The 25,083-nt window shown below is 42.2% G+C and overlaps 1 protein-coding gene across 6 annotated transcripts in view; it reads right to left on the bottom strand.

Annotated features, from left to right (window-relative positions):
* ARMH3 (armadillo like helical domain containing 3) overlaps positions 1–25,083 on the bottom strand; it is a 106,316-nt gene that overhangs the window by 43,912 nt on the left and 37,321 nt on the right. For 5 of the 6 annotated variants that reach the window (XM_090145377.1, XM_031597619.2, XM_090145379.1 and 2 more), the window contains exons 21-23: positions 15,196–15,278; positions 14,557–14,683; positions 11,817–11,892 (exon numbers count right to left, since the gene is read on the bottom strand). In XM_090145377.1, coding sequence (XP_090001503.1) covers positions 11,817–11,892; positions 14,557–14,683; positions 15,196–15,278 — 286 coding nt within the window. Of the gene's footprint in view, positions 1–5,946; positions 7,147–11,816; positions 11,893–14,556; positions 14,684–15,195; positions 15,279–25,083 lie in introns of those variants that run through there. The other variant, XM_090145381.1, reaches the window with a different exon arrangement.

Below are 25,083 nucleotides of genomic sequence, written 5' to 3'. Positions count from 1 at the left end.
TTCTGGAAAAGGGGGTGAAGGGTTATAAAACAACGGTCAAAAGAAAAACACCTCTTTCCTGAGGCTAGGTGAAAACATGCTGCACTGAACAATTTAATAATTAAATAGAAGTAGAAAATACCACTGTAATTAACATACAAAGAACCAGCATGGCCTAGCTAATCTCATCATGAAGAGATCGAGTAAAGTAGTGTGCGTTTTATGGAGCAATTTAATCTGGCAAGCAATTAATCGTAAGAGCACTAAGTCAAACGAATAGATTTCCCTTTAAGGAGATCACATTCATCATCTGTAATGTATTCTAAACTGCAATTTGTTAGCCGGCCCCTGAATTTTACAGAAGACATTCACTGTCTTCCTTTAGTGGAGAAGTGATCCCTGACTGACGGGAAGGAGTGGCATCAGTCTTTCCAAAGCAGCTAGCCTGTTAGCACTAATAGGCTCTGAATCACTGATGCAGGAAGAAAATAACTTATAGAAAGATGCGACAAGTTTTTACAACCCTTATACTTTAGAAAAATCTACAATGCTATTTACTTAGCTATTTGAACCGTGTTTTAATTCACCGTCCAGCCCCTTGGGTTTGAGCCATCTCCGTAATGCCCTGGGGCTGACACAGTTACAGTAAGGTGGGTGGTGGGGGAACAAGACACTTCCAGCCCTGCCCACTGAGAACATCAGCATGCTTCTCCTACTTGGGTGCCCTGGCACACAGCTGGGATGCTCTGCCTCTCTGACCTCTCCTATCCTCAGCTACGAGATGATCCTTCCCTGACTAATTCTGAATGGATCTGCTTAGACGGCGTCGCTCTAACTGAACACAAGACCGCCCCAGATACTCAGTGCTCTCACTGTTAGAAATCCTTTGACTTTCAACTTTTACTTATTCATGACACTCCGTGCCTGTTTGTCCATGTGATAAACAACATTCTAGCTTCAGAAGCTGCTCCACTTGCTTGTTTCCCACTACATTAGTAAGCATGCATTTTCATTTTGCTGGTCTGTGCAAAGCACACCTTAAGTGCCCTTTTGAAGGGAACGATGATGGCTCCTCTTGCTAGTGTGTGTGCCTGTACTCATCCAAGTTCAACTTGGAACACGATTTTGAAGGCCTCTTCTCTTCCTGGGAAAAGATCTCTTCTGCTCGCTCTCCTGTCTCCCTGTGTAGCAGTATTACTGTTCTCAAGCGAGCAGTTTGGATACTAAAGATAAGCAAGCTTACAGACTGCTAAACTCTACCAAAAGATATATGGCAACATTTCACATGATCTGGAAACCTCACAGCATTCACTTAACTCAGCCATAACTAAAGACCGTACATGAAAAAGACTGCTAGAGATATGCAGCTTCTGCCCCACTGCCACCCCGAGTCCATTCAGAAGATGAATTTCCTCTGTCTGCGGAGCTGTGCTGCCAGCAGCAGACTAATGATGAGAAGAGACCTATGCCTGGCTGCCTTCAGCCCTCTTCCATCCTGCTAATTTCCTTCATGCCCAGCTCAGGTTGCAGGCATGAATGTAAAGTAGCTCCATACCAAATCAAATAAACTAAATAAAGAGTAAATAATACTAAATAAAGAGTAGTGGAGATAAAGCACAGTGGAGAAAAAATATAAAAAAGAAACCCATTTCAGACCAAATTCAAATGATATAGTCTCAGTAAGAAAACAACTCAAAACCCATATTAAACTGATTACGAGTAAAGATTGCTTCACCACATTGTCAGGAAGGTCTGGGGAAGGATTTATTAATACAGAATTATTCAAAATACAGACTTGGTTACTCTAGATGATAAAAAAAGACAAGCAAAAGATGGCTACACTTGGGAAAAAAACAAAAAAAAAAACCAATCACCTCCTTATGTCTAAGCCTTTAAACTCTTCTGGCCTGAAGACAAAATGCATAGAATTGTTTCCTGATGCCTTCCTGCTATATAACATCATACTTATAATTAGACTGATACCACATTAAAATGACAGCAAGCACAGGCACAATTCATTTAACAATTAATCTACCCTAGCTATCATTTTCACTTGTCATTAACTGCCTCTTAAATGCCCTCAATTCCATATAACCATAGACTCTTCCTTTAAGCACACACACAGGGGAATATGCCATTATAGGCATTATTCAAAGAAGTGCTTTCTGTCCTCATCATCAACCACAGCATTAATCATACTGGAATAGTTTCTTCTCACAAATGACTGAGTTGCAAAGTCAGACCTCACCAGCAGGACCCAGTTGGCTGACAAGTTCACAGCCAGCAGACAACACTGGGCATCTGCAGCAGCACACACACTGCAAGTCCTCTGGCTTTCACCCCTCACAGAGAAAGAAAGTAGATGCTGAGCACCACAAGCTCCTCTTGATTTAAAGAACTGCTCTATTCAGCATTTTTAACTGCTGGATCCAGAGTAAATACATAACACTGAGAAGCCAAACAAAATTAGCTTTCTTCCTTCTCTCACAGCTGTCCAGTCAGGAAAGAGGCTGCTCTCTGCAGAATGGACTGGTTGGAAGGAACCTCTGGATGTTATCTGGTCCAATGCCAGGCTGCTCATAGCTTTGTCCACACAAGATACAAGTAACTCCAAAGATGGTGATTGCTTTGCTCAAACTCTTCCACTTACAGATCACTTATTTTGTGAAAAGTTTGGGAAGCACCTCCAGGACCACGCTCTGATTTATTTTATTTTATGGTCAAACTTACAATCTTGGAGCTGTCTGGTTTTGTGGCTCCAAATTCCAAAGCAAGGAGCACTAAAAAATTATAAGGAAAGCATTAAATATTTTCTTTTAAAAAGTAAAGGCAATTAGGCTTTGAGTACTTATACTACCCTGCTCTAGACACCCCACGAAGGGCACTGTGGAAGTTGCATCATATTCACACCTCCTCTGTCAGCAGCAAGAGTTCTACATTAATTAGCACAACACAACCTTTGGGAAAAAGGATCCAGTTTAAAGTTTCTCATCCAAACTCTTGGCAACTTCATGAGTTTCTTTAGAATAAAAGGCATTTCTCCTGCCCTCAGAGCACATCCCAGTTACATCTTCTACAGAAGTGTTTTTTTCACAGTGCCCAAAGACACCGTTGAAATTCAGTGTTCTGAAGTTTGAAATCATCTCTCACTTGGGCACAAAAGGTTGCATTGCTTTCCACTGTATAATCCATAAGATGAGAAGAAAAATGTCACTGTAATTAATACAAAATGATGACCTAATTAATCACTAACGCAGCAAGATGACAAAGCTTTTGGGCTTTCAAAGTCTTCCAGCAAAGTCAGACAAGAGAACTGCCTGGGAGTTTTTCAGGTCACTCCATATTTGACCATCCTCAAAATAAGGCACATACAAAACAAATTGTTTTTATACCTTATCAAACTGAAATCCAACGTGGCAAGGTCCCCTACGCCACATCAGCATCCTTCTGCTTGAGACACACTGCTAAGTCTCAAGCCCAGCACTTCAACTGAAACTCCAGGCAGCGGCTACTCTTATTAGCAAAACACAGCTTGCAATAATTGCTAGCAAAACACAGTTTGCAATAATTGCTAGCAGCAATGAATAGCAGGTGAACCCTCCTGTTCAGCCATGTGGTCAGTATTTACCAGCTTTCCACAGAACACAGTCTGACAAAGCACACCATGGCAGTTTTTGCCCCCAGAGTAACATCCATCAACTGAAGCCTCATTAGTATGAGATATCAAAATTCTGATGCCCATCACAGGTGATTTTCATTGGATCATCATTATCTTGTTTGGCTTTGGCAGCTGAAGAACTGTCAGGCCCGTGGGCACTGTGACTGCCAAACCTTCCCAGCTAGTTGCCCCTGAGACAGGCAATGGGATGAGCTTCCCTCAAGTCCTGCCTCAAAGCTGAGGAAGACATGGCTACCTCAGAAGCACTGCCCCACCACTTTCTGAATTATATTTCCAGCTACAAGAGTTAGGGGAAAAAATAATAATAAAAAAATAGAAATAGCAATACCTTGCACTCTCAAACAGGGGCTTTCTCCCAATTATCAGCCAGTGGAATTCAGACAACCTGAACCCTGGATGTTTCTTACAGTCTCTGACTGGACGTACACGTATCTGAGCCCAAAATATTTTTACATTTTGGAGGGAAAAAAAAAAACACAACTCAGTCAGGCTCCCTTTTTTCCACTCCAGGTAGCACTGCACTTTCCATCTTGCTATAGGCATAGCCCTGACAATACCAACTGGTATTTACTGATGGCTGCAAAGCTCCTGTGTAGGTAAGGTGAGACAGTGCTCTCTGCCTTCAGTAGGAAGAGCTCCTAAATCAGCATTTTAACTTTGAATGCTAGGATGCATGTTTCTCCTAATGAACAAAGACTTCTAAATAAGGTGCCCTCCTCCCAGTTCTCTGGGAATGGAGCTCCAGATTCTGGTGCAGTCCTCAAACAGACTGCAGCTCTGCAGTCATGCCAACAGCATATTATCCTCTCATTGAGCTGAAGGTGGGTACTGCCTTTCCCTAACGAACAGGTGTACTCCATGACTTTGTCAATTTAGTCCGAAAGGAAGAATTAAGAGAACATTTATGTTTCTAGAGAAAAAAAACAACAACAAATTTGAGGCCCCCCACTAGTAGAAGATAACAAGAAATACATGTTACTGGATTTTTAAAAGCTTTTCTTCTAAATACATATCCCACAGCCCAGATTTGCAAAGGGAATAATAATTCAGGCTGCTGCTGTGAGCAACAGATTTCTTTTAAACAGAGAGTGCAAAGCAGCATTATTCTATGTCATTTTCTGAGGGATAGAGGTGTTATTTAAGCTCACAATGATTTTACATTGTTTGGGTTATGAAGAAAGCTGCTTAATGTTCTCTTTCCATTAAAGCAAATCTAGAAAGCTAGACTTGAGACCAGTGGAGATCAGCGTCCCTTATATTTACCCAAAGAATAAGAACAGCATGGGTGAAGTTCTGACAAACTACAAGCAGCTGTTTCAAACCGTGCTTCAGTCATGTTCCAGTAGGGCCAATTTTGGGGGCCAAGAGAAGCTGGTTCCTAAACCTTTTCTTTTCTTGCTTCTTGGCTGCAAGAGGTCTACCAACAAAGATGTCAGGCTGTCAGTTAGGGTTTGAACTCAGGCCAGCTCCAGTACCAGAGAAATAATAAAGGCTGTTTTTATAAGCAGAATGAAACAATACAACCATTTAAAGGGAGAAACCTGCAGATCTTTTCAGATTTTGTACTGCAGCAAAAAAAAATTTATATATATATATTTATTAGATGCTTACAAAAATGCATCCTAGCTTCACAGCGAATGTTTTAACGTATTATTGAGCTCACATAAAACATGCCTGTGCTCAGCAAGGGAATTCAAGACCAAGGTATCTGCAAACAAATGAGGCGAGAAATAACTTCTGACCAATATTATGTCCACCTCTGAGATAAATCAGCAGCGCTGCCAGTGCTAACATATGCTTCCCAGTATTTTTATGTTTCTTCAGAAAAATGTATTTGGTAAACAAAAGAAGACAGAACTCTTGTGTGGTGCCACACTGCTTCACACCACACAGTGCAAATTAACTCACCTTAATCAAACAGGAGATCACAATTGCACTGATAAGTGCCTTTCACTTCTTCCCTCTCATGACTGCTCTCACCAAGCTCCAGACCCTGAATTCACTAGCACAAAAGCTGAAAACTGTGTGCCAAACATATTTCCAAAGCTGAATATTCTTAATACTAAGCCATCAAGAAAAATCTGCTTAACTAACTCCATCTCACAAGCTTGCACTCTACACACATGAATCCAGCAAAGTGGATCTGCAGACAAATTTCCCCTATTCACAGGCAGTTGCATTTGATACAAAGCAGATGAAATCTTGGAAGCAATACCTCAGTAACAGAGATAACATTTCCCAGTAAACTCAGCTAAGGAGCCTACAGAAAGATGAAGGCTCACAGGTGAGTAAACTTTGCAGAGAGATGAATATCACCAACTAAGATATTTGCTGAACTTCAGATGAGACTGCCACGCAGCAGCTGTGTGCAGAAAGGTTTCCTTTCTGCCCAAGAAACAGCCCTCCATTGCACAGACACAGCTACACAGACACAGCTACAGGCAGTCCTTGCACAGTAGCTGAAGTACAGAAGCAGACCCTTTGCACATTCCCTCTCAGAAGGGCAACCTATTGACTATCCCTGAAGAATGGCTGTTTGCACCATGCTGCAGCATAGCTTTCAAGTGTGTTGAAGAAAGCAAGCTGTGGCATCTCAGGTAAAGGCAATACAAACAGCTCTGCTCAAGTGTGCATCAGCTCTAAAAACCTTCAGGTACCACAAAGAGAAGAGAAAATCCTCCCAAAAATCCACTGCAGAAAAAGGTGTATTAAGCCAAGAGAAAACAGGCTTGACACTACGAGTCACCTCTCAAACTGCAACGGAAGTTAATGGCAAAAAGGGGAAAGGTGACCTAGGATGCACCTGACTCACAGAGCCGTGCTGCCATGCTGTGGAATTGGTCCATACAATGTCACTCCATGAACAGATTTGCTCTCTGGATTTGGGCCAGTAGCAGAGACAACATTTAATTAAGCCACTGCATGAATGAGAAAGAATGAAGGAAAATTATAGCAGAATGAAATTGGCTAGAGCTCTGTAAGCAAAGCACACCGAGATGAATCAGCGAGTAAATAAAGAGCAATAGCTTAAAGCTAACACCACTGCCTTGACAAGAAATCAGTTATTGTAAAACCAATGAAACATTCAAGTTACACAACTGGAGAAAAACCCTTAAAGTTAATGAAAATACTGGTAGCATGGGTAGAGTGCTAAGCAAAGATGGAATAATGCACCCTTGGACAGCAACGCTTCCTTTTTTGTTCTCCCATTACTGCACTGCTGATCACACTGGTCTTCCAATGAGGTCTTGCCTTTGAAACAACTCCTCTTCTTTGTCAAGATGCCAGCTAATGCCATAACCTGTCCACATCAAAATCTGTTGCTCCCAGATTAAACTTCCTCTTCCAGAGACTGCAAGGTCAGATGAAAAACAAGCAGCAGCTGAATTCTGAGCAACCAGCACTCCTCCACAGCCACCGTGCTATCCCAGGAACCACACTGCTGTGCCAGCATCCCTGTGCAGCAAGAGAAGCATGCAACAGCAAACCTGGGAAACAACAAGAGGGAACATTGCTCCTTCAATTAGGAGTGACTACAGATCACTAAAAAAAAAAAATAATAATAATCTAAAATCAATCCAGAATCCTTATTGAGGATCATTTCTTCAGACCATCACTTGAAAAACACGATGAATTAATTCTTCAATCAAGAGAAATTTCAAGATACTTGCACTTACGGAATTTTTAGTAACAATTTGACCCTTAATCTCAGCAAAATTATATCAGGATTTAAAGTACCAATAAAATATGTTTATGAGTTTCTTTTTGGCTTTCATTGCCTTTTTTCCCCTCACTTCTCTCATTTGTTAACTGTCTTGTACCAGCCTCTGATCTGAGTTCAGCCCGACTGATTAGCAGTGACAGCATGTCAGAGGTCATTACCATTAAGCACACCTCAGTGAACAATTTAATGGAGCTGTTATTCCACCAGTGGCAGCTCTCACAGTCGCGCTTAAGAAAAGCTCCAGATGAGGCTGAGCTAACCTGGAGGCCGGAGCACCCTCTGCTGTCAGCACCGCAGGGTCTGAGCCCAGCAGTTCTGCTGTCTGCCTTCTAGGTGCTCAGGCAGCAGCACGGTGCCACCAGCGAATGCTGCTGAAGGGGAGAACTGAGCACCTCAACCAAAGCTGGTGCTGTATCTCAGAGAAATGTGTGGTTGTGGGAGAGAAAGAATGGCAGAGAGAAGGGGAGAAGGAAGTATAGTTTAAAACACACCCTCAGCAGACTCTAATCCATAGGCTCCACTGAAGCACACTTCTGTTCACACATCCTAAAACGCTACAGCCACCCGTTCCAATGTGGGTGGGTCAGCAGCACTTAGCTCTCTCTCCCCCCATAAATTCCTTGCTGTAAAGCAGGACAATGCTGAAGGTATGATATGGACTGCTTGCAGCTGCTCAGTCTCTAATGGATCTCTGAATGGAGCTGCCTCCTCTATCAGGTTTTCAGGTAAGCGCAGATCTATGGAGTGCAGGTAATTTAACATGAGATACAGCATTACAGCAGGGATTCCAGGTAACTTACTACAAATGAGCACAGCCCAATTTGGCCTTCTTTCACCTAAGTATAATTGAAGCGCTCTTTCAGAGCTCTTCTGCAGCAAGCATAACCATTTCATATACATTCATGCAATGCTTTAAGTGCTCCTCAAAATCCCCAGCCTCTCCTTTATGACCCTGAAAGCAGTCATGGGAAAAGAGCCCCTCCTGTGCAAAGGGAACATCACACCGGGTGGCTCGTGTGGAACAGAAGTAGCTGCAAGATGGGAAAGTGAATGAAAGCAGCCAAGCGAGGATTGCAGGGGATGCTGCAACAGCACATAAAAAACATGCTTGGGAAAAAAAAGAAATCTATTACCTACTCCATACTACAAAGGTACTCTCTGGTTGTTAGAAGTATTTTGAGCGAGAAAAATAAAAATGCTTTAAAAATGATGACAGGACTGAATTTCAAACAATGGGGAATTCAGTCTATTAACCACTGAGTTAATCTATTTATTCACTTTGAAAAAATTATGGATCAGGAGAAAGTCTATTAGAAGTACACAAGGCTTCAGCTGCCACCTTCCTCACTGAGTAAGCAGTCAGAAGGTGCCCCTTTGAACTCTGCATTAATAACATTCTCATTAAATGCAAACCTGCACAATGTTATCTTAAAGAGGCTCATTAGCTTCAAAAAAATTACTCATATCAAAAGTTGCTTACTTCCTCAGAGGTGAGAAGGTGAGTTTTCAGAGCCCTAATTGCCAGAGCTTCTCATTTCAGCTTCCTCCGTGCTGCAGCCATATCTTACAGTCCATCATATCTCAATTATTAATGTAAAGCAGAAACAGATAGAAGTTTAAGCACTATTATGGTATAGGACAGCAACACAGATCACTAATTCTAGTGTGGTTTGCAAGATTTCAGCCAAACGAGGTTATTATTCTGTCTTCTTCATCTCCTTCACATTTCTGTTTTCTTTAGGTTGCACAGAAATCATGAAGCACACCTAGAAAGACGCATGGAGATAACACAGGAATACTGCCTGCCATCTCTCAATAAACAGAACATTCATGATTGCTCTTTTTACTGGAGTAAGGACTACAGAAATCAGGTAAGTGAACCAAAGCGTGACTTTGCACTGCACTGGTGCAGCAAACAACCAGTGATCATTGCTTATAAGAACCTTCCAGATCAACAGAACATGCTGAGGAGAAGAAATCCAATGTGAGAAGGATTCATCTAAAGTCAGTCTTTGTGGTGAAGGCATCCAGTAAGAAACTGTATGCTGATCCCACCCTAAGAGGAAACCAAAGGGGCATAACCAACAGGCCATTCAGTGAGAAGCTACATCAGGTTCAAACCTGCATGTCCTTAACAATGCATAAGTAAATCTATGATAATATTGTCATGCATTAACATACTCTGCTTCTCCAATAAATCCATCAGCCTGACAGCCTCGTAGGGTTTATTCTTCTCAAGTGTCCTCACTCCCTGTTTCTCTTGGCTGATTTGTGCTTGCAGCGTCTTGGTGTGCAAGACAGAGCCCTAAGTGTGTGTGTGTGTGCACAGGGCTCCAGTGCATGCTCCTGGCCCAGCTGCAGCAGAAGCACATGGCCTGGGCACAAACTCTGCCTAAGGACACTGCTGCAGCCAACAGGGCAGGACAAAATGTTTTTCCCAGCAGGGTCCAGAAAGCTTCAGACCTTGGAAGGCTTTAGGCATTCCTGGAGAAATTGTCTTCTCTTTTTCTGCTGCATGATCTGCAACTGTCAAACACCTGAATTCAGTCTTCAGGTGAAAAAGAAATATTGCATCATCACAATCCCCTGATTTCATACATATTTTCCTTTTTTCCCTCCCCACACAAGTAGAGCACCTTTGAATTTCCTCATCTTCCAAGAACTGGCTGCTCTGAAATACACTCAGTTAAAGAACCCTTTACATTTTTAATTATTTAACATGAGAAGTGAAAAATCAAGCAGTTTTTTTTTTTTTCTTAAGGGGTAGGGAGGTAGGAAAGGGGATAAGTCAAACAGGCTAACTTCTCTAAAGCCTAATCCCTCTTCAGGTCTCAAGTTATCTCTAATGAAGACCTTGCCTAATCTGCCTGACAAAATTAGTCATTTATGAAAGCATCAAAGGCAAGTGAAAGACCAGATGAAATTTTAATATCCATAAGTAGTGAGGCAGAGCAAAGGAGTCTACAAGAGAAAGATGTTAGAGGCTCTGCTGCTTCCAGGCAGCACCATGCACTAGCATGTCTGAAGCAAGGTAGTCAGGGAGGGCTGCCACAATGCCAGCTTTCTGGGCTGTAACCCTTCTCAGTTACATGACAATCCTTACAAAACCAGTTGTGAAGCTGGCAGTAAATGAGCAATCATAAAACCTTAGCTGCATAAAGCAGAGGTGAGTGCAAACCTTCCATGATCACTTGCTGGGCTGTTTTTGTTGTTTTTATTTTATTTTTTTTAAATCTCTTCCCAGTTTAGACTTCTCTCCCCGTGTACACAGAGAATTCCCATGGCAGATACTGTGTCTCATTAAATGACATTACTTTGCCAACAGCTATCTGTTCTGCTGCTTCATTCAGGGTACATTATCTGCTCACAAGCGCTCATTTACGTCTGTTTACAAAAAAATAAAAATAAAGACTGGAAAAAAATAAATCATTTGGAAATATACGTGACGTTATTAAGCTTACAGACTTACTAGGGGAACCTTTAAGGCAGTTTATAGACACTGACTGACTTGAAGGATGTCTTCAGAGAGCCTGCTCTACACAACCTCTCTTGGAGTGAGGAAAATGACAAGCATTAGCAATATAGCAGTACTAAGCTACTTGGTGTTACATAGAAAGGCAGCACACCTCATGGAAAGATCATCTAGGAAATTAGAAGCGATGGGCAGACGCTTTTTGGAATAAATACTCATTTCTTTTCTGTTTTTTTTTTTTTGTTGTTGTTTGTTTGTTTTTTTTACAAGCCAGACACAAAGTAAATTTCTTCTCCCTTTCTTCCATTTTCCAATCAGATCTACAAGCCACTTGTCCCAGCACCTCATGCTCCAGCTTTGTCAGTACAAGCGGCTTTAGAAGACACAAAATTAATGCTGCTACAGAGGAACAGAGAACAAGAACACCTCAAATATTCCCTAGCCTCACAAGTAGAGTATAACTTCTGCCTTTGAACGAGAAGGAGAGTTTTAAATAAATAGTAAAATGTCTCTGAGTGATCAGCTTTAAACATGCACAAAAATCCTGTAATTTTAAGAGAGGCTTGGAATCTGCTCATTACAGCTGCCTCATAGTCCCCTCTTCATACCTTCACAGAATTGCAATAGAATCACACAACAGAAATCCATTAGGACCACAATTGTCCTGACAGCACAGCATTGTTCCCTACTGCATAACTTCTCCCAGGGATGCTGTGAGGATTAATTCATTACAGCTTGTGTTATGCTCTGAAATAATTCAGTCTACAGAAGAGAATCATTAGGAAAAGGACAGTCAGAGTCTGGTGACCCTCTTTTATCCCAGTGGGCCCTGCCCAGAGCAGCAATTTCGCCCAACAAAGCAAACAAATTCAAAACCAGGTTCAATACAACAAATGTCATTATAAGAATGTAGTCACACAGGACAAAAATCTCGAAAATGGTTATTAACTTCTACTCCTTACCTAATATTGACTAATGCATGGGTCACCTTGCTTGCAGGCTCTTTCCACTGACCAGCATTGGTAGAAATCCTGAGAACTGAAAGGAAAAGACAGTTAGTAATACTGGCACAGAACTGGCCATTTTCTAATCCAAAACACCTAAAATCGGGTTTGGTGAGATGGCAACCTACAAATCGTATGAGAACAAAGATAATCCTTGTGACCATCTGTACAGCAAAGCAGAAGTTCCTTTAAAGCCTATCTAAGAAAATTAAGGAACACAGAAGACGTGTACAGAACACCAGGACACCTCGAGGCAGGAAGCAGAGGGGACAGAGACTCCATCTTCCTGACTTATTTCATCACCACATATTAAAGCTGCTCTCGCTCAGAAATAGGACAGCATCCCAAAGCTGTGATACCCTTTATTTCACACACTGCTATTCTCCAGCTCCTACTTATGCAAGGTTTCACTTGAGCTACACTCTTTAATTTAAACCTAACCCAAGAGCAATGGGTTCTTTACTTCCATGTTTATCTTGAATCATAGAGAGAAATTACACACTAGCCTAGGGAAAAACTCTCCCTGTAGGAATGAATGTGTTGCTCTGTTGCACAGATGGTTTCTGACAGACTTGGGAGCAGATCTGAAAACATTCTGCAGGAGGAAGAACTTCAAGGGAATCCATTTTTTACTGCTAGAACACCCAAAATATTTACTTAGGCCAGAGCCTGTAGTGTTCCTATGGTGGCAGTTACCTGCACATCTTTTGTTAAGCACCAAAACAATAAAGCAGTAGCAAGTGTGGATCATTTTTCTATTTGCCTGAATAGAAATTAATTCTCTATGAATTTATATACAATGTTTTCTAGGATTAGAAGTGACAGAATAGCACTTCATTCAAATATAGGATCATCTAGAAACACAGGTGCAATAGTGAATCTGAAAGCACAGTGGCTGCACTCTCATGCTTATTATTGCATAAGAGAAGCTTTCAGTCTTTGCATATCTGGATAAAGTTCAGATTCATAAAAAGAAAAAGAAATTATACATATATAGATAAATAAAAGCATATCCCAACATACAAAACTTCAACTACTTTCACAAAAAAAAAAAACCAACCCTAAAGGATAAAGCTTATCTGTGTTAACAAATGTCCAAAGACTAAGGGATAGAAGGGTGACTGTAGTCCCAGTACGAGGGTTAACAAAGCTAAGGGAAGCTGCTAGGGCACCTGGCTAAACTGTGGCTTCACCAGCGTGGACAGTGCTATCTTCTCACTTTCCTCTGCTACAATTTTGTGCCATGTGCAGAAAAAAAGAAAAAAAAAAGATGTCAGCTCTAGATAATATGATTTTGTCAAACGGAAGGTGCTGCACTTAAATACCTGAAGTAATGCCTGAATGGAACTCTGCATACATCTAGGATGTTAATTCAAAGGAATTTTTTCTATGTATCAGGATAGAAAATAGTCACGATACGTGAAATGTACACACAGGTCAGATGTGCCTGTACAGCCCAATTGTATTTGAGAGCATTATTCTTCCATTTCACTTTCCTTCAGCTTCCACAGGGGACCGGTTTGAAAATGCCACTGGCTGGTAAAGTCACCTCATCTTACTAGCTGCAATTTTGCAAGCAGGAAATAAGTTAGCAAAAAATTTTTTGTGCTCAAAGAACAAAAATGGCCGTCTGATCCCCTCTATAAAGGATGAAAATAGTAGGAAGTTTATACAAAAAGGCAGTTCATTTTGCTGGAAATTGCAGGGAGTATGTGGTCCCTTTTATTTTGGTGTGGACAACTGTCCAAGCCAGAATAGTGCTGCAGCTAACTACCTCTGTCCCACTGCCCTTCGACTTCCCTTACATGCTTACAGTAACTCTTGTTGCTGGATGGGTGATCACAGTGAAAAGGGAGCAGAGACAGCATGAAGAAAAGTCCTTCTAGAACAAAGCAAGCAAAAGAACACAGCTTTTTCTTCACAGCTTCAAGCATGCAGGCACTACTCAGCCTTGCTGCAGCCACCTCTGGCTGCAGGCTCCTCTGTATACACACTGCCTGGTTTTGTCTCCACGAATTCCTTGCTCTCCTTTGTTCCTCTTTTCCCTGCTGGGTTTCACTTGGTGGCATTCCAGTATGTCTCTCTCCCAATGAAGGATGGCAGCCTCTCCCTGTTTAGCCAGCAGGCACATTCCTCAGTCCAGTGATTTACTTGTCATTGCAAGCAGGTTTGTGAGGACTGCATTCTTGGTTTATGTTGGCAATGACAGCAGTAGATGTGATTTGCCTAGCACAGCAAGCATCTTGTTATAAGTTCCCCAAATTCTTTTCCAAATTCTTGCTTGCTTTGAATACTTGACTATGCTGGCTGGTTCTGCAGCATGTACTGACCTTCTGACTTGAAGCTGCCAGATGTGACAGATGCATACTATAAATCAATCCAACCACTCAAAAATGCATGAAACACCTAATGCCATATATAAATTTGTTGGTTCAATTGGCACTCTTGAATCACAGTAAGTAGATACTAGAAAGGTAATGGGGCTGCTTCTATTTTTTTTTTCTGTCTAAAAATATTTATCCCTCTAACAAATTGATCCTCTCAATTCTTAATTTACCAAACACACCAATACATAAATTATATCCATTCAAGGAGAGAGGCATCAGCAGCAGGTGGACAGAAAACAGCAGACAAACAACCCCCTCAATCACTCTCATTTCAACTCAGTAATATTCCCAACCATCCAGGAGGTACTCACCCATAGAATAAAGGTTGTCAAAATTCTGATGCATCCGAATGATTTCATAATACAGCTCATCATAGCTGCTGGGAGTGGGGAGGAAGGTATCTCCGTAGGTGATGAACATGTTGAAGAGGTTCACAACCTATACAAAGAAGTGAAAAGAGGTTACAACAGGAATGTTTCCACAAAAGCTACACTGCTACAGGAATAAACAATACAGGCTATCTTCAAAACCTTTAAAGAAACAGCTCTTGGTTCCACTAGCCAGTATTACATTAGTTCATTGCTCTATTATCTCCCTTACAGTACAGAAGAAACACACAAGCAGCTTTAACACTATCATATCTAGGGCCAGGAGAATGGGTCTCTGGTATCTTGTATACAAAGGGACATGAAGTAAGAAAAAACATTAGCAAATCTGGAAAATTAGACTCCTTCCTCACACAAGTTTGTCAATTTCAGTGACAAGATCCTACAGTGACTCCAAGCACTGCCCTTTCTAAATATCTGGGAAAACCAACCACAGTGATACTCCTCAGCTTTGTTGCCTTGTTCTAATATCTCCTTGCCATGCCAGAAATCTCAAATCCTTCCCTAACATCCATTCAAAATTAAGTTGTTTAAAAGAAGGGGATTTGCTTTGTCTGTACTCACCATTAGAGCAAGGGTGAAGATGTTGTGTTTGGCCAGCAACACGGTTTCATTAGACATGAGGAACTTCAGCAAGTTGATCAAAGCTAGGAGGAAATATGTATTTTTTTGATAAAATTAAAAGCAAATTCATTCTCAACAAGTCACTTAAATAAAGATGCATTTTCATTACCCAGTACCAGCTCACCTAAATGCAAGCTGCTCACTTTTCATAAATTTATCAGTCAACCAACATGGAGTTGGTTAGGTATTTTCTTGCTAAAATTCTGGGCTGGGCAGGTAAGTGACAGCTATTTTAGCGTCCCACATTTATTTTCCTTCACTGACTTCCTAATCAAATTCGCTCAGGCTCAAGGTAAGTCACTTGTTAGCTCATTCTACCTGCCAGATCTTCAAGTGAGCCTTAGAGCTGGAGAATCCGACCGTCTCCTTTCTGCTTCACACATCACCAACGTGATGTATGCAGTCAGCCTCAAACTGTCACTCCTGTTGATACACGCGATTTTAAAATGACAAAAAAATAACAAAAAGAACCCACAGCATTGCTTTTCTGTAGCTGCTGCAGCAGCACAAGGACGGATACAGTACTTTATTGTGTCAGCTATCTAGGGCTGTGCCGTGAAGGCTACAGATCTGGTTCACACTTGTCTTGAGAAGGAAAACAAAGGCTCCTGCCGTAACCACCCAATATCAGTTAGTGATAGCAGGAATTAACAAAAAGGTTGGCTAAAAAAGCTTTAATCACACAGACTTTACAATAAGCCACTGTGTTCTATACACTGGAGTGAAATGGAAATTTCTTCATCTTGTTGCTTCCCGTTCTTTAAAATTTCAAAAAAGAAAACTACTCTCTTCTCCATGATATCTGCTCAGCACTGAAAGATGATTATTAATGTATCTCTGCTCTGCAGTCAACAGGTTTCAAGACCCGAAGTACCTGAATTAGATGATCTGCAAAGACAAGCTGGAACAATAAAAAGACTTCTTCAAATGTTCCTGATTACCTGCTAATTGGGGCAGCATCTACTGATTTCCTACAGTTAAAAGATGATTTTGTTAACCGTCACCTTTTCCAGTTTGTGGCAGTACTTCTACAAAACATTCTGCTGCTCGTGGCTTGCAGCAGCCAGAAAGAACATCAAAATAGGGGACAAAAAGTTCAGCAGCCCCAGGTGGAGCTCGGAACATATATCTAGAGCCTATCTCCAGCCATCAAACAACCAGAATTAATAAGACTCACAAAATTCACTACGGTTTGTGAGACTTGAGAAAGATATGAGCGAGAGAAACCACATTCTGCAAATTTTGGATGCTGAAAGAGAAAACTGGTCAGTGAGACACAGCAAGGAGCAGATTTGAGATACGCCATTTGAGCTGGCAAAAGAAACTGACCACAGATTTATAAAGTTTAAACATGACATCCAATTTCCAGGCAATATATATTTGAAGATGGTAGTGATTACACTATCATTGTTTACCCAACTACTATACACTAGTGACTAACCTGCAAGAAAACCAACCGTACCTTGGGAGAATCCTGCTGCAGATAAGAAAGAGCAGCCCTCAACTCAGCCCAAAGGTAAAGGCTATGGAATAGGAGTAGGTGAAGTCCAGGTAACAAGAATACTGGTAACTTTCGAGCCCCAGCACAGACCACACAATGCCATCATCATCCCATCATTGGACTCAAACACCAGGGACCAAAGGCAGAGCCTGGATCCCACAGCAACCCGGAGCTGGAGCTGCTCCTGTCAGGTATTGTGCTGCAAAACAACCATTTGAAAACAAAGAAGTAGCAGGTACAGACGGGCTCTCCGCTGGAGCGGAGATCCAGCTAAAAACAGGTTTCCAAGGTAACCAAAGCCTCCACAGCAAAAAGTGCGGCCTCCCGCAGTCGGTGCTTTGGGCTGCAGACAGCTGCCCTGCCTCTCCGGCACAGCACCTCATGGGCCATTTCTCTCTTTAGTACCTATAAGCACGATTTTACCTCTTTCCCAGCCACAAGACTCCATGCAACCACCTCTCCTGGCCCTGCGGGGCCATGCTTGGAGCTGGGGTGCCTGGAAGCAGAGCAGCACAGCTCTGGATTTTCCCACAACAAGCAGCACAAAGCCTTGGATTTTTGTGCTGTGCCTCTCATGCTTTCTCCAGAATGCTGCAGAAAGGCCTATGGCAGCAGGGTGCCACACAGCAGGAAGGGAAACCACCGAACATCGAACGCAGTGAACATGAAAGCTGCTCATGGTGAGGAGACACTACTTCTAAAAGAAAGCATAACCATCATGTCTGCAGCAGAATGCACTGAGCAACAGGGAAAGCATCTGCTGCAATAACTTTGTTCACGTTTTCTTTTCCTGCTCCAGTTTGAAAGACAACAAGATATCACTGCTGCTTGAAATCAATCCTTGCACCTGAATCGCACCACTCACAGCTCAACCACACTGCTCCTTCCCTAAGGATGAGGCAGGGACACTGCATGTGTGAACTCAATGCTGGGCTGAGCACTGATCAGATCCTCTAGGTCCAGTCACTGTGGGTGCCACACAAATAAATACCCAACAGTTTGAGACCCTCACATTCCTAGAAAAGCTGTAGGGCTCTTAACGACATCAGTGCTCAAAGAACAACCAGTCTTCTGTGTCTGCACATTCTGCACCAGTCTCTCTGTTCAAGCTGCTCAAAGAAAGGAACAAGAACGCTGTGAACAGGAGTCCTTAAATCCGTGCCTACCTCTGTAGTCTCTGTAATGTGCTTGTTAAGGCAGACCCTGCACTGAAAACGAGGACAGCTGCACCCTGGAGTTTTCAGCATTAACAACCCTCAGATCCTGCTTCGGATGCCCAGTGCCCTTCAGAGACAATTACACACACCAAATAAACCCCTAGAGCAAAGGTCCAACTGGCCAGATGTCCCTCCGTCCCTCAGCTCCAGCAGAGCACCGGCACTGCTGCTCCTGAGCGAGCTGAAACCAAACCAGATGTGTCACTTCTTCCCTGCCGCAATAAGCTGCGTGTCCAATCTGCAGGCTGCCCTCTCACGCTAGCCAGGAAATCATCCATGTTTGTTCCCAATGGAGCAGCAGTTCAGTTTCTCAGCTGTGCAGACAGACAGAACTGCAGCCCTTGCTTCAGCTCAGCCACATTATCCAAATTTGTGTTCTAGGATTTAACAGTGATGGATTTGAGCAAGAGATCTATTTCAACACGAACTGGAAAACGGATTTTTATTTCTTTGTTTTTGTTTTGCAATGCCCTCATGTATCTTTATCTAAAGAAACCTGCCTTTGGCATCCCGTGCCAGGATACAATACACTAATTCTCAAAATCCATAATTTTACATTGCAACAGTGTCACTAGAACTCCTTCAGCAACAAAAGCTGCAGCAGGCTGTAGCTACACTAACCTAGCAGCAGCAGTTTGTATTTGCATGCAAACTTGTGACCTCTTCTGAGGACACTGGCTATGCTTCCCAGATCAGCCAGCAGAGAACAGAACCTTAAACACCTACATACACAGCCTCAAAAGGAAGTAGCTAAGGACTCAGAGTGGACACTTGAATTGGGCATGAAGCCATACGACTGGCTGAACTTCACAGTGGTGTAACTCATCCACATCATGTTTTAAGCAATTTTCCCTCCCAAGGATTATTATAGCCAAAGGATGAAAAATGAGATCACCAGCTTTTACAGATACCTTCCCAGCTTTTTAAACTGAAATGACTGCAGTGTAAAAGGTTCTTAACTCCTCTGCCATGCAGCTGTGTTTGAGCACCAACATTTTTCCTTATCAGCTCTCGCGGCCAGTCTGTCTGCTGGGCAGTGAGTGCCCCTGCTCAGTCATTTGCTGCCCTTCTGCAAGCCAACCCTCAGTAAGGAGGCTGCAGGCAAATGGCTTCTCTTCCTCCCTACTAGGAAGAAGGCAATTCTAGTTCTGGACAGATGCACTTCAGCCTCTCCTTCCCCTATTCCTCCTCCCACAGCAGACTTACCTTTTTTGCCCTGTAAGCCTCGTTTCAAACAGAAACGAATTCAGCTTTGGCATACCTGGGATTCACACAAAGTTTTTGTTCTCTTCAGTGTCTCAGTGTTCAGCATTTGGATCATGTGTAACGCAACAAGAGCGCAGGGACAGGTTAAGCAGAGAAAAGAGGAAGAAGTAGCATCGTCCCCTGAGAAAGTCAGAATGTAGCACAGACTGCCACTAGCAGCAGAAGGCTCTGATGTGCCATTGCACAACATAGCAAAGAGAATAGCCCTGAAAAACACATCAATGAGATCTTAGATGGGTTGAGCACAGTATGGAAGCCTCTGTTGCTGTGCTCCCAGGTCAAAAACCTTCTAATGGTGCATATAATGGCCCTCAACAAAGGAACAAAGGAAGAAAAAGAAGCTGTGAGAGCCCCCCAGAAGCTGCAGTGCAACATCAATTAATAGGTATCCTGTAACTGCACTAATATCCTCTAATTTCCTACCTTCAAAATCTTGGGACACAGTAGGAAGAGCAGTGATTTTCCCATTCTCTCTGGAACTTACCAACATACTATCAGTATATCTGATGTCTTGCTTTTAGCATTTCCACTCACGTTCCCCTTAGGGTGATCCACATCCACATGGCACTGCAGGGGAGCTGATAATGACAACTAGCCAGAAGTTCCCTGCTACAGATCTGTCCCTTCACATCTAAGCGGCTTGAAATCATCAAGCCACCACAAGCTGCAGCTGCACCAGGGCCGAGCAAAAGCTTAGTGTTCTGTCCCAAACAGCAGCCAACACCAAATGCCTGCTGAAGAGCAGAAGCCAATCAACGCTTTCTCAGCATATTCTTCCAGATTCCAAAAATCAGCACGACTCCCTTCACATCTTTGGGCAACTACAGCATACAGTATGGAAACAGACTCACACAACATGACAATACCTTAATCATGAATGGGTCCAATCTCCTATTCTAGACTGAAAATCATTAGAGTTAAGCCTGGATAATCACACGTTCAAATTGTTTTCTCTGCGCTGCTACAAGGAACAAAAGAGACCATGGAACAGAGTAATCACCTGTAATAAGTGCCATATCTGATGAGAAATTCAGAAGCAAAAGGCTCAGTTTTGAAATATGAGATGACCTGAGCATTAAAAGGGAGCAGATCTGGCCACATTCAGCATGAGCAAACAATCAGTGAACAGTGATCAAAACAAACTCAGCAGGAGATGAATATCTACAGACAGGGTTTGACAGAAAAGAACTAGAGGTAGTTTCCAAATAGAGCAGTAGGAAGAGGAAATGTGTCCAAGAAATAGCGACATCGTTATTACAAACTAATGCAGCAGAATCCCTGCAGGCACAAACTACCCCAGCATCCCTGGACAAGTTAACCAATTACTCAGGGACAGCACTTGCAGCTCCCTGTCAATCAGGCAAAGCACTAGGAACAAGATCGTTGCCCTGATGCAGCTCCCAGGAGAGCAGGGGAAGAGATACCTGCTCCATCAGCACCGCTATGTAACATGCTTCAGCTCCTCTCCTTTGCTCTGATAACGAGGGAACAACCTGCTCTGGGTTGAAACAATTTGCCCAGCTGGCTGGCTCCTCTCCCTGCTGCCACGACAGGCATTGCCAAATTCACGCGCCCAGCTGCCAAAGCTCTGCAGCAGCCAGCAGCCTGCTACTGGCATGTCCCCATCCCCCCATCACCAGCACCTCTACAGCTGTTCCTCTTCTTCCTCTGTCAAGGTATAGCAGGAAAGCAGCCTTAATGAGAAACAGCAGCATGCCATAGGGCTGAAGCACATGCTGGCATAACCCAATGGCTCCCAGGAACAGGTGAGCAGGCCAATTCGTTTCCAATCCTTTACTTTCTTTACATAGTTCTCATCCCTGGTACTCACTGTTCCCACCTAACTGCAGCCAACAGCATAAAAATTGCAAGCTTAATGGAAATGCTGATTGCCAATGCCAGAGAAATGCTGCTTGATAGCATCCCAGCAAGCAGTAGCAGTGAAAACAAATTTTCTAGCTTCATCTAAGCTTTACCTTCACCTATTGCTACTGAGGTGAACAATATATCTTCTTCTTAAAAAGGTAGATTTTTTTTTTTTTAAATAAGATATAATTAAAAAAGCATACACTCACAACTTTCATTCCTCTTTAGAGGAAAGGGAAGCCCTGAGCTTAACTCTATCCTGACTGATAGTGTAGGTTCACCCTTCATTCAAAAGCAGTCTTGAGAGTTAAGATTGTACACCTTCCCAAAGGACCTAAAACTGGAGCCAACTCAGAAAGGATAAGCATGAAGAAAAAGCAGAAACACGAGTACGGCATGGAAAGACAGCAAGATAAGTGGCCCAGGAGTGCTGCTTCTTGAAAACAAAAAGTTAGGAGGGTGAATAGGCTCAGAATAGTGCGTTCTGAGCACTGCAACCCCTCCGTGCAGAAGAAGAAATGGCTGCAATCAGCTCTGGCTGTTCTATCATCAGTACCGTGATAATCTCATGGGAAATTATCCTCTCTCTTACCAGGTCACCATGATCTGCAAGCTCTGAGGGATTCACAAACAAATTCCCCAGTGTTAGCAACATGTAAAAAATAAAAGTAATTTTTAAAAAAGAGTATTTTACAGCACACAACAACACATCCTGATGAGATCTGCCACGTATGACATAAAGGTGTTAGATGAAGAATTCCCATCCTGATCACCCCAGGCAATCAGTGACAGCCATATATCTGTGGCCATCAGAAACTGGAACCAAAACTCATCATCGATTATGTTAAAGTGTAAACAAAGCAACAGCCATTACAGATAAGTAATAGTAAACTAAGAAATAAGCAAGCAAAAGGAGCTGCTTCCTAAAAATACCCAACACAGGGAATTTTCAATATTCTCTTTACAAAAAAGCCACTCCATTTTTGCATTTCTCACGCTATCTGCTTTAGGAAATTTATACTATTGTTTTTCATCAAACACGTCTGTGCTCTTACCATAGAAGAGTTTTAGTTTGGGCTGAAAAAGGTAATGTAGAAAGGTTAGCAAGAAAGTGGCCAACCAGCAGAGAGTGACAGCACTTGTAGTCTTTCATACAAACTTCATGCATCAACTGCTTGTAAGCTTTGTAAGGGTGGGACTCAAGTTTCCTTTGGGGCAACACAGAGAGCTACCAGAAGTAAAAATTAAAATAATCATTTAAAAAGTCAATTAATATCAATTTATAATATACACTGTAGCCAAAGACAAGATTTCTTTTATAAAATGACCTTTCAATTTCCATCCTTTCCTAATTTCACTGAAGCAGCAAACAGGACTAATAGTTGCTCCCCTGTACCAGACTTGAGCCAACACCGTACTACATGTCCAACCAAGTGTGAGAAAGGGCAACTCCACTACCTAATCCACAGCACATAACAGGTACTGCCCTTAGTTTGTCTGAGCAGCTCTGTTCTTCCATTGCTCCTGTGTTACTGTGCCATCTTTTCAGAAACCTTCCTAGAATCAACACGCACAAGTGCTTGTGAGCCTGTCCTCCTGCATGGTTGGTACTATGAATTTTCTTTTAATTTCAGAGATAAGAAAGTAAAATAAGCATGCCAGTTACCTTTCTAAGGTAAGAGTGAAGTGAGTTGCAACAGGCAAGAAAAGGGCATTGTATATAAAGGAAGTTAATCACAATTCTATTACTGATTTACTGAGTTATTTAGAAACGCATGCTAAGTCCAAAACCCTCCACTTAATCACTCCATTCATCAGAATACTAAAGGACATCACTCAGTAACACTTCCAATCACATAAATACTAGTAAGATCAATTAATAGCAGAGAGAGAAATAACATTCAACTTCTATAACTGTACAAGCTCATTTGTGCAAACCACAAATTCATCAGCTCAGGTGCATAAAACTGCTGCCATAAGCAGCATGTAGCAGCACCCAGCAAACGGTGGTTTTACAGTCCCACAGCAAAGAATCTCAGCCCTTGGAATGTTAACGTAAGAGCTATGAAATCCTGTCTTTGCCAAAAGGAATGTGGACAGAAGTCACAAAATGACGTTTTGCCTGTTTCAGCCATGCTGCTAAGAAAATGTCCTTTCTTCTTTTAAGCATGCAATAAGATGCAAATTATGAAGCGCTGGAAAAAAACTGCCCAGGATACACACCTTAGCTAGACAGTAGCTTTCATTCTTCAAGTTCCCCCACATCAAAGCAAGGTCCCAGGAAGACATTCAAATAAGAGAATAGGAAAATTTAAAGTTAACAATGATGAATAGTTCTCTCTTTAGATCATCAGATTAGGTGATTTCTCATCTGAAGTTTCTATCCAGTAACACCTCCTAGCCTCCCCAGTCCTCCTGAGGAAACAATAGAGACCTTTCATTCTTCCTACTACAACAGGTTCCCACTCTGACCCAGTTCTACCCATTCTCTCCAGCTTCCCATGCTCAGGGCCTCTCAGCCCTCCTCACATGCAATCACCTCCAGCCTCCCAGTCCTACCACTCTCATCCACCCGATCAGCTCAGAACTCTCATTCCTATTGCAGCTGCTCAGCAGTTCTCCTTTACCCTGCCTGGATCCTCTTGCCTCTTTCTCTCCATTCCTGGTGCTCCCACTGAACTACTACTGTTTTCAGCAGCTCCATCTCTGGGAACTACAGGGGAAGGAGCCCATTCCTCCCACTTAGAGCCTCACTCCATGGGGTGGTACCCTCCTTAAAACTCAGCATCATCGCACACTCCTGAAGGAGTTGAGGGATCCCAAACCTCCAGCACAGTATACATGCATGGAGTTCTGTCACACACCTTGGAGGAGGCTGCATTGGCTTCCCACAGCCAAAAGGCTTGGAGAAGTGACTTGGTAGGGCATGCACTAGGTAGCGTATGTTAACATACTAAGGTGATAGGACTCTAACATTTGTTCTATAGTTCTCTTCAGAGTTTACAAGCAGTAGAGTTAAGTCTGAAAGCATTTTTGCTGGAAGGTATTTGAAAGGTCAAGTCTCACATAATGATTTTTCATTCCAAAACAGTACAGCTCACGTAGAACCATTTAACAAAGGGTTTCTTTGCACTCATTGTAATTTCCTGTTACGAACGCATTTTACACTCAATACACAAACTCCTGTTCCTTCTGCCCTATCCCTACACATGACCTTTATCAGATACCTCTGAAGATGTTTTAATTATTTCTTTATTTTTTCCGAAGTCTCCAAGCCATTTTCTAACTGTCCCTAACAGCTCTGTACCCTTTCATACTCTCGCAGCAACTAATGATCAGACATTTCACCAGTGAGCTAAACTGTCTGGTACACCAGTAGATGAATCCTGTCTCCACAAAAGTTGCAAGACGACATGCTTTCCTTGCGAGGCAGCTGCTGCTGAATGACAGCAGGACATGAGATGAAGGGGAGATGCATCATCATCTGATTTCCAATGTGTTAAACAACACAGATCAGAGTGCTGAGGCAGACTTTATCAATAGCTGGAGAACCAGAAATGCCATTCTTAAAAAACACTGTAGTAGTAAGTATTTGGTATTTTTGTTGCTGAAATACATTCCATAGAGGAACATTTCACTTCTTCAGTATTCACCCCCTAAAAATTTGAAAATATTCTCTCCACCTTATAAATAGAGAAGCTGATAAAAAGTTCCAAGCAGTCCACACAAAGAATAAAAGCACTGCAAAAGTTTACTCTGATAATCCCCAAATAAAAGTGGATAAATACCAACTTCTTGATGATGGCATTTGAAGCATCTTCATTTTAACAGTACATTCAGCATCTGTCAAAAATAGCCAATCTATAAGATAAGAAACTATAGTCTGTACATTACGATAATTTGGGAACTGAATTTCAGTGCTTTCTATTATGTCAAAACTCATTTTTAATCCAACTTTGTATTCAATTGCCCTAATAA

Source organism: Phasianus colchicus, chromosome 8, assembly GCF_987193195.1.
Source record: "Phasianus colchicus chromosome 8, bPhaCol1.hap1.1, whole genome shotgun sequence".
Lineage (NCBI taxonomy): Eukaryota > Metazoa > Chordata > Aves > Galliformes > Phasianidae > Phasianus > Phasianus colchicus.
Note: the sequence above shows the minus strand (reverse complement) of the source record. Positions and strands in the feature narration are given on the sequence as shown.